The sequence below is a fragment of the Atta cephalotes genome (genome assembly GCF_000143395.1).
Source record: "Atta cephalotes unplaced genomic scaffold scaffold00011, whole genome shotgun sequence".
Lineage (NCBI taxonomy): Eukaryota > Metazoa > Arthropoda > Insecta > Hymenoptera > Formicidae > Atta > Atta cephalotes.
The window spans coordinates 2,815,433-2,826,828 of NW_012130075.1; the positions used below are offsets into that span (position 1 = coordinate 2,815,433).

The window sequence follows — 11,396 nt, forward strand, 5'->3', positions numbered from 1 at the left end:
TATATATATATAAAATATGTTCATATACATAACATTTTTTCCCGGGAGGACAGAAGATTTTGAAGAATTTGATAGGAATATTGTGTAAAATAAAAAACGCAAGTAGAGATTAATATGTTAAATTACTTTTCTAAGAAAAGGTAAAAAAAGGCGAAAAGTACATACATGCTACTCGAACAAAAGCTGTTGTATCAAATTAAAAAGTTAAACCTAGGTACTATTTTATATAATGGTACTATTTTATATAATAAATCCTAAATAATATATATCTTTTCTTAGAATAATTCTTAGAATAATTCTTAGAATATAGTCAACGCGATGTTGCAAACATTGTTTTTTAATTGGTCAATTTGTAAAATTCTTTCTTTTAATTGAATTCTCCATCAAACGCTTCAAAGCATTTGTAGCGAGACTTTGATCACAGCCTTATCAAAGAGTCTTTGTAGAGTCAATTTAATCTTCAAACTAATCATAATCTAATCTTTGAAGAATAATTAAAATTATTATCACTTATAGCGTTTTCGACCCGATTGGGTTTGCATCATTTTTTTTTTTTTTTTAGAAAATGCTTCGCTATTGGTTGACGTTCACTAAGTACATGCTCTACTAATAAGAGAGCACGAAATATCATTACTTCAACCCAAGTTTGTGCAAACTCGGTCGAGCCGAAAACGCTATAAGTATGATAGTAACTTTAATTATTCTTCAAAGATTATTATATCACAAAATTGCAATACTTTATTCAATTCTCCACATAACATGTAATATTGTAATAACATTGCAGTAATATTACAACTTGCAATACAACTTACGTAAATGGTAAATATTACTGATTGTGAGATATTACATATATCACAACGATATATCACAACGTAATATTAGGTTGTCGAAAGAGTGACATATTTTTGTCACATTTTTAATTCAAATTTATATATATATATATATATATTCCTACATTTAATTATACCATTTAATAGAGTTTCAGCTTTAAGAATCTGTTTTAATAATTACATCACGATAATTACATCACGATTTTTTAACGGAGTTATGAGTAATTAAAATCAAAATACTTCTTTTATTTAATCCGCGATAACTCAGTAACAAAAAATTGTAGGAATATTTTTAAAAAATGATTTTGCAAGGAAAGTTGTAAGCTTTTACGATAGATAGTCGAAATTGTTCTCAAATTTTTTTTAAGCATGTTACAGACCTACAAAGTGAAAAAAAATTTTTCATTTTTTTTAGCTGGTAGTCTTCTGTATGTAAAAATTATCAAACTTACATAAACTCAAAAAATATAGTAAGTTTTTGAAAGTGGAAACTTAACACTTTAAAACGCTTTTTTAAAATTTAAATTTCATTCATTTTTAACGAAGATATTATATATACAATTTTGAACTAAAAAATGCGTTGTGACTTTTCCGATAACTTTCCGTATTGCAATAATTTTGTTGAAATATTGCAATGTGATACTATATATCATTCTGTAATATTACTACAATATCGTCCAAATATTGTAATATGATATATTACACTAAAGTATTACATATATCCGCAATATCGTTTAAAAATATAAAATATAAATATTGCAGTACGACATATCGCAAAGTAGTATTATCGCAATATTGTTCAAATATTGCAATGTAATATATCGCCTTGTAATATTATCGCAATATTATTCAATGATTGTGGTATACTGCATTGTAATATTATAGTAATATCGTTCAATTATTACATTGCAGTTTATCGCATTGCAATATTACTGTAACAGCGTTGAAATATTACAAAACATTTTATCGTTCCAACTTTCTAAGATGTAAATACTATAATACTATGTTTTGATTTATTACTGAATAAATATTAAATATTAAATGTAAAAAAATTAGGAATATAGATTGGACATAACTTACAATAGATACAAATAAGCTGTTTTATATCTTATTTGCATTTATTATATGTAATATTCATTTACAATTTTTTTACAATTTCCTCCAATATTTAATATTTTTCTTCTGTTCTCAATTTTTTTTATTATGTGCGGGGCCAAATAATACATTGAAATATATATACAAGTCGATGTTCCAACATTCGCCATTCAAAATACAATATAATAGTAACAAAGGTTTAAAAAAATTAAGTAAAACGTTTATTATAAATTTTGATTTCAATAGTTTTTGAGATATAAGGATTTAAATATGGTTATACCTACATTACAAAATATTATAGCAATATTGTAATATTTTATAATAGTGTGCAATATTACAAAAATTGCAGCATTAATGTTGTAATATTAAAATTTTTTTATTTTATTGAAAATTACAATAGTATTGAAAAATATTTTGTAGAAAATAATAATTTATTATATTTTAAATCAATTATCATTCAAAACAATTTATTGTTGCAATTTACTGTTGCAGTGTTACAATTTCGTATATTATATTTATAGAGAAATATTATTTACATGTTTGCTATAAAATTATGCAATATTTTACGCTTAAATAAGTAAATTTATTTAAGAGCTTAAACGGGGAGCACAGACTTTTACATAACGCATAACATATAAGACATAAGAAACTCAACCAATCAGTTCTTTATTTCATGGAAAGGAAGGAAACTGGTTGGAAGGACTTTGATTGGTACATTTTCTTATGCATTACGTGTTACGCGTTATGCAAAAGTGCTTTCCTTTATTCTTTCTCTTGTTTTTGATGCACTATGCAAATATGCTTTATCAACTTGAACGCGTCCAATCTTGAAGCTCTATTGTGAAGTTTCGACAATTTGGCCATCTAGCATCTAGCATCCCCAAAGCGGAATGTATATATATATATATATATATATATATATATATATATATATATCTTAGAACATATTAGAAGAATCATACCGTATGTTAATAAAATATAATAAAATATAATAAAATATCTGCAACATCTGTCCTTGTTTTGTGCTTGTTTGCTATGTTTGTTTGCTATGCGCTTGCGCATGATGATATTGCATAATTTGAATTTGAAAAAATATAGGATGGTTATCAAAATAGTTATTTGAAATTTGAAAATGATGAAAAAGAATGTTCTCAACTATCAAATTATCATCGTGTTTTGACATTTTGCATTTTGATTCTGAAACACATACAGTTTGCAAAAACACAGTAAGTTTCATTACGGAAGTGTAAGAAATAAGCGACAACAGAGAAAAATATCAGGGCGCTCCGAGATTCGAATCGAGGTCAGCTATTTTATAACGCAACCATGATAAAAAAGTTACGCAACGATATTATAATGATACTTATATTAAGAGTTACAGAATAGTCCTGCTGGTCTCCTCCATAATGGTAAACTTCCATCCTGCCAGGATTTGAGCTACACAGCCCTGATGCTAGTGGTTTCTCTGTTTTGCTTATTTCCTCTAAATTTTTTTACAAAAGTATAAAATATTTTTTAACAAATATTAAAATTACAAATATTAGAATAAAAAAAAGTAGTAACTAACATGCGAATATATATTATAGTAAATAAACGAATACTGCTTAAAAATTATTGATGTTTAAATTGTATTAGTTTTGTATACTTCTATCTAATAAAGTACTTTTGTAAATCATTTGTTGCATATTTTTCATAAAATATGCGTCTTAAATTAACACAACGTTTAATAATAGCTTTTATCAATCGTATTTTATTTTTTACAATATTCTGTGACAATATATGTTGTGACATTTCATCTTCTAGAAATACATCAAAGCAAACTATGTTAAAAATTTTTAAATATAAATATTCTTTTTTATGGCTTTGGAAAATGAAATCTTTATATTGCCTAATAATGTTTTCACATGTACTTGCTACTTTTATTACATCTCTTGAAAGATATATGAAAGATATACTAAGTTTCCTCTATTCTTTAATGTTATTAATTTTGAGATATTTTCATTACATGTGAGAAAAGATGCACAAATATGACACATACTTTTCCTTTTCATTAATTTTTTCATGATGAAACTGCTTATATATACGAGATATAAATAAATGGACTCAGTTTTTTCCACATTTTTGAGACATGCTCAAATGTCTCGACTGATAACGTATGTTTTATCATCATTTTCAATAAATAACGATTCCGTCTGATTATTTTTTGTTGAAACGAACAATATTTGTACATCATTTATTAAATAATTTCCTTGTTCGGAAATAAATTTCATGACCCACTAATAAACGCTTATAAGTATTCTCAAATTGTTGCGCATTTGGATTATTATTAAATCCTTTACTTCTTAAAGTGCTAAAGAATGTTTCGATATGGTCTTGGCTTAGCTTGTATGTTGACAAATTTTTTGTTTTCAATACATCAATCAAATTAAATATATTTTATAAAGATAAATCTTAAAATGCCATTTTTCTAAAATGTTAACATTGTTAATATCTTTTATAGTAGTGATATAATTTATGATGTTATATGCAAGACTTTTCAATTTTATAAAATTTTCAATGCAAAGAGCTGCTTTATGTTGAAAAATTTATTATGGATATTTAATATATTAAAAGCATTAAAAATTTCGCAAAAATAAGCTGTGTACTGATCGAGGTGCTTGAAAATCTTTCACATCACATTGCTCAACATATTTAAGAGCATTACTGACATTATTATTTAAAACTTGAACAACTAATTAGACATTCATTATATTATTGCGATAAAATATATTTTTTTGTAATTTTTATTGCTGCTCTTAATTTTTCCTTTTCTTGTAACTGATGAAGTAATGCGATGTTTCTCCAATGTACAAACTGCTCTTGAATTTTAAGAATTTCTTTCTAGCAAACGAGAATGGATTGAAATGAATTAAAATGGATTCAGATTTTTAAAAATATTGATTCACAAATGTTAAAATGAATGCTTTTCAATCCTGAATGCATTTTTATTCATTTATAGGAATTCCATCATGGAGCATATCTCTATTCAATCTAAAAATAATATTAGCTTTTTCTGTGCATTGTGAATACTGTTCAATTCAAAATTTTGAATAGAAAATGCAGTTTTTCAATCCAATCGCATTCAATTGGATGCGATTTCAATTGGATTGAATCTAATTGAATTTAATTAATTCAATTAAATCTAAAAAAAAGTATTCGCTGTTTGAAATACGCATTTGGATAGAAAAACATTTCAATCCATTTTAATCCATTCTCATTTGCTAGGTTATCTCCTAAAGTGTTTCTTATTAATTTGATCATGAGAAGGATCAAATATACAAAATACTCTTTCGTTAGTTACAGGATGCATAATATATGGTTGAAAATGTGGACCAATGTCGAAATTAGCACCTAGACATTTACACATTTTTAAATTAACGATTGCATCATCAAATGTAAAAGAACATGTGTACCTGCTTCATACATTAATTATAAATATGTTTTCATCAAATTAGCTCTTTCTGGTGCACTTAAAGACTATATGAAAAAATAACCACTAGATATTTTCCAATGTCCATTTAAACAAATAGCCAGGAAAACTAAAGCATTTTTGGCATAAAGTGACTTTTTTGTACTTGTTCTGTTAATACCTAAAGTAATGAGTCCATAATGTCTGATATCGTCATATGTCACTTGCTGTATTGCCATTTCATTAATTACTATATTGCAAATAATAGGTTCTTCACTATTCTTCACTTTAGATTTTAGCGTCGAAAGCTTCTTTAGTGAATTCTGGTTTACCATCTATTACAAAATACCATTTTCTCATTGTTCTTGGATGTGGTAACAAATTAAAAAAAAATTGGTACGGATATAATCATATGCTTTTTGAAGAATAAAAATGTAATGTTAATGCAAATCGTCCAATAACTCGAAAAATATTTCTGTTTATTTGTCCTTCATTTCATTATTTTTTGTATGGAATAGGATATTTTAATAAATTGAAGAAAAATAGAATGCTATGATAAACCAATAAAGAAAAATTAAATATAACAAACAAATAATTAAATAATATTATTAAATATATACGATAAAAAAAACAATAACATAAAAATATCATCAATAACATATCCGCAGCATTTTTAGAGACTGAATCTTTTCTTCTTAATTGTATCAATGAATCTTTTAAAGATTTTTTTCTTATATCTATGAGACACTTTTTGCAGTACTAATAAAATTGTAATTCTTTTTCTCTGTTCTATTATCTGAATCATTGTTTTTTCTAACACTTTTTTAGCTCTTCTAAGAATGGCTAAATGAGATGTATCAATATCTCCAACATATCTTATTTTTAGAGTAGCTTCTGATATTTTATCTGAAATTATTAATATTTGAAATTATTAATAAAATTCTTAATATTATCTTTGATTGGTAATATTTATCTGATTTTATTAATAATGAATAAATAATAACATTGTATCATATATTATCTAATTTTATAGATCAAACATGGAATATCAATAAAGTTAGATTTAAAGTTAAATTTATCTTCAACCATTTTAGGATAAATATTTTCTATAACATTATTCTGTACTGATAGAATGCCATCCGATTTCATTATTTGATTCTAAATGTAATACCGGTTCTAAATATAATACATATTGATAAATATATACAGATAACACATAACTGTAATGTATACAGATTACATTTGATTTGAGAAAATAAGAATATCAATAGAACTAAGTTTACCTTCAGTTCATAAGAGAAATAATTTCTTCATTATTATTCATTTCTGATATAGCGTCTATTTTATTATTATCCAAAATCTTAATGTATAAATCTTAATAGGAATTATTTTATTTTAGAATTAGATTTATAATTATATTACAATATTTGTAATATAAAAGTATTTGTAACTTACCTTACTAACATCATACATTTTTTTTTCAATAATTTCAAGTTTGTATTATGAGCATTATTTGAATCAGTTATTTCTTGGTACAATCTGAAATTGCAATTGCGTATGTTGAAATTTTATGTTTTTAAATAATATTTATAAGATAAAATAATATTTATAAAGCAATATAAAAGCAGTTTTTATGAATTCTATAAAATATACCTCTTTCGGCACTTGTTTGATATAGTACTGCATTTTTTTTTAAATTAATTTGTTGTCTTCTATTACATAAAAAAATCTTCTTTAAAATTATTTTTTATTTTACAATTTTATTACAAATCACAGTAACAGTTTATTTTTTTTTCATCCATTGGGCAAAAATTTAGATCTCTAATCTTTAGGAAATCTAAACATTGTGTGCGAAACATATAATAAATTTTTAAATTATTTTAATGTTGATTGTAACTATATACTTAAAATACACACACATATTTTTATTTTTATTTATATATTTATATAATTTAAATTAATTCAATATGTAACCTTAAAGATTGGCTTAAAATTATCTTCAAAGTAGGCTATTTACTTATGAAGAAATATTTTGTTTTGCTTTGTTGATATTTTGAGACATACGCAATAGCGTTCCATTTTTTAAATAATTTGATATTTTTTCGAAATCGCGAACTTTGAACGTTTATACATGTGACGTATGTCACATGTATATATTTCGATGCAGATGCATTATAGTGCAGTGTTTAGATAAGGATGTTGCAGCATTTTTGGTCGCCTATGGCCTTTCCAGTATGTATGTTCTAAGATATACATAGATTGCGTTTAGCAGAGAAAATTAATCAGTTTGCACTTAGTGATTTTTTAATATGATTGGTTCTTATCTTTAGTTAAATCTCTTCGTTAAATCTAAATATATCTGATAAACGCAGCCATAGAGCTGTATCGAGTCGGGATGACAGATGTCTTAAGTACATCTAATGTCGAATTTCAATGCTTAACTCAATTTACAAGATCGACTGTCGCGTTTTTCTGCTTTTAAAGCAGTGAATTTGTGTTTGTAAAGTAGTGAATTTGTGTAATTAAAGCTGAACGTATACATAAGCTTTGCGCACAATAGAGGAAATATTAGGAATAAATATTGAGATTTCAACCTACCAGAAACTGCATATTCCGACTGTAACTGATAATCTGATAGATTGAAATCTTTTGAAATAAATATTTATTTCTTAATATTTGTTCTATTATGCGCAGGCCCTAACGTATCGCGAATCGAGATGACAGATACCTTAACCTTTAAAGTCTCGAATTTTAGTGCTTAATAACTTGATTCATAAGGCTGATCGCAGCGTTTTTCTGCCAGATTCTTTCGTTTTAAGTGAATATGCATCGAATGAGTACATTTTTATTAAGATTTTAGAGAAAGGTATTTTAAATAATTACTAAAAAGTTTTGTATTATCAGGTATTATCAGGTTATCAAAAATATTATTTTATATATAAATTTATTCAGAATATCATTGACAATTATTAATAATTTTTTGGTAAATGATTCTGAACTTTGTTTTGACAATCTAACATTATAGTTTGTTATTAATAGTTACAATATATATTTTTTTCCTGTTGTATCAAAATTTCAGTTTACAAATTAAAAACTTTTGTTCACATAATGGCTGGAAATTGCAAGAGAGTAGTATTATGTAAGGGATTATCTGAAAAGAGCAATCAGGAAACATATAGCAAGACATTGGAATCAGCTGGTTATAATTGCGAATATTTACAAACTTTGAAATTCGAATTTGTGAATATTTCGGATCTGCGAGCTTGTTTGTTAGTAGCTGACAAATATAGTGGTAATACATCTTATTATTTTCAACATAATTATATTACATAATTATTATTATATTATATAATTATTATAACTAATATTATATCTATCTTTCACCTTAATTAATTATAGGTTTAATATTAACTAGTCCTCGTACAGTTGAAGCTATTGTATTGGCAGTAAAAGAAGATACTAATATTCTATATCATTGGGAACAGATGCCAACGTACTGCGTGGGACCTGTGACGGAGTCTCTCGCAAGAAATCGACTTAATTTACAACATTGTGTAGGCAGTCAGTCTGGTAATTCAAAGCAACTGGCTGAAAAAATTATTCTTGATATAAAGAAAGATTCCAAACTATTATTGTATCCATGCAGTGAAATTGCACGTGAAACTATCTCTTGTACTGTTAGAGATAGTGGAATTTCAATAAAAAAGATCATAGTTTATAAAACATTAGAGAGCGAAACTCTTGAACAAGAATTACCAAAAATGCTCGAGAGATCTAATATATTTGTTTTTTTCAGTCCATCTACAGTTGAACATATTACAGCGCAACTTAAGAGAAATTTCTATAATGTCAAAGATATAAAAGCAGTAGCTATAGGACCTGTAACAAAAGATGCATTAATTGATTCTGGTTTCAATGTATATGCCACTGCGAATAAACCTGAACCAGCAGCTTTGATGCAAGCGATCACAGCTGCTGATTCTATCTAGAAAATATAAAAAAGAAAATTTAAAAAAGAATAATTTATGACATGATGTCTTTTGAGTTGTTTGTAATAGATTGATCATGAAAAGGCAAATTAAAATAGTATGCAGTTTATACACAATGCAATATGTATTTGTAAATTTGTATATAAGTATTATCAAGCCTCAAGATCTGTTTCAACTGAATGAAATTCTCTCTTTAATTTAAATAAGAATGCTCGAAGAAAATTATGTACTGGCATATATATTATGAATTTATCAACATTTCTTAAATATTTTGATATTGCAATACATATATTAGGTGTGGGAAAAAGTTCGTAGCATTTTTCTCACGTTACATGGCATTAAAAAACGCCACGATATTAAAAAACTTTTTCCCACATCTAATATTTGTTTAATATATAAATATTTTCTCAAATTATTCACAATAAGAGGAATCTTTCTTTCTTCAGTTCATGAAAGTTTGTTAACAATAATTATAATGTACATACAATATATATTTTAGAGAGCTATAAAAGTAAACGTGTGTAAGCGTGTGCGTGTATGTGTATTATACATATAAATATATCTTACAATTGTAATTTTGATTGTTATTTAGGTATTTTATTATATTATATTGATTTATTCAGAAAAATAATGTACAATTTTGTTGATAAAAGCGCTGTTTGTAAATTTGTGCATACACATTTATTTGTTAACATTATATTGTTAATAATTTTATTGTATATATATTTATAAAAATAAAACATAATATTCGAAACGAAATAATACATTTAATATATTTAATATAGTTTATAAATATTTTATTTGCAATATGAATTTTTTTTATATATAATATATATAATCTCTTTTGCATGTTCAAATTTTTATATCACAAATATTTCAGTAGAACTTTATCAGGTATCTTATTAAATTTAATATCTATTGCGGTTTACACCTAACAGGCACGAAATATCTGAACCAACTATTGCGGACTGATTCGCATAATAAGGCTGAGAAGCGTTTCCACTATTATATTTCATTTGGACTGCCGTTTCGTAATCGGGTGCCGGTCTATATGATGGTAATAGCGCACGCAAACTATTTATATCGGTTGATGAAATGGATACAACAGGACACGGTGATGGTATTGAAAGATCATTGTAACTTGTCCACCGTGTATGTGTATCCGAGGTCCTGTTATCCGAATTCACGGATACTGCTTGCTCACTAGAATCGTTTGTATCATTATCCTGTAACAATATATTAATATTATTATTGTTGTAATTGTGCCTACAATTATATAAAATTCTGTACGCATTCAATGTAACGCGATTTTAATATAATTAAACAAATGTTAATTTACGCACACAGCAACCACTAGATCTTTCTTGTGGACGGCGTTCTTGATACTGTATATAGAATAAATGTTGGGCTATACATAATCTCCATATGTATTTTGCATCGCGTGACTCAGTAAATACAAATTGCTTTGCTTCTTCACATTTGCACTCTATTCTAAACGTTTTCTTTTGATTTATGACATTACTGATATCTTTCCATCTGCAAATCGTAAATTATTTATTTAATATGCTGTAATAATCTTGATCAAAAAGTTCCCGGAATTATCACCAGGTGATGTTCTAAGTCAGCTGATTTGAGTTGTTTTTTTTTGGTTAGGTTGCCACATCTATCATTGACATTCCCACCAAATTTTATCACCATAGCTTGACATTTGTAAAAGTTACGCCGTCTTGAGTACATCTACCTCTACACGTATTCTCGATTTTTTACAGTTTTAAAAATGGAGTTGAATTTGCAACAACGAATGAATTTTTGACTAAGAACGAAACGAATACCATCCAACAGCCATCGAATTCACCTGATATGGCTCCCTGATTTTTTTCTATTCGATCGAGTCAAAAAATTACGCGTTTTAACAGCCGAAAGGAGGTAATGGAAAAATCGAAGATACTCTGATGGTTATACCGACAATAGAGTTCCAGAAATGTTTCGAGAGCTGGATCAAGTGTTGGCATAAGTGCGTTGCAGTCGATGGGG

General features: G+C 26.4%; 2 protein-coding genes across 2 annotated transcripts in view; one reads left to right on the forward strand and one right to left on the reverse strand.

Moving 5' to 3' along the window:
• The first annotated feature begins 8,481 nt into the window (after window positions 1-8,481).
• Window positions 8,482-9,362, forward strand: LOC105617015 (uroporphyrinogen-III synthase-like). The gene is made up of 2 exons (XM_012198597.1): window positions 8,482-8,665; window positions 8,773-9,362. Exons 1-2 carry the CDS (start codon window positions 8,482-8,484, stop codon window positions 9,360-9,362), a joined length of 774 nt encoding a protein of 257 aa, XP_012053987.1.
• A 908-nt stretch (window positions 9,363-10,270) lies between these two features.
• Window positions 10,271-11,396, reverse strand: part of LOC105617016 (tyrosine-protein phosphatase non-receptor type 21) — a 2,720-nt gene continuing 1,594 nt past the window's right edge. Inside the window, exons 5-6 of the mRNA XM_012198598.1 lie at window positions 10,706-10,898; window positions 10,271-10,588 (exon numbers count right to left, since the gene is read on the reverse strand). Coding sequence (XP_012053988.1) covers window positions 10,271-10,588; window positions 10,706-10,898 — 511 coding nt within the window. The remainder of the gene's footprint in view (window positions 10,589-10,705; window positions 10,899-11,396) is intronic.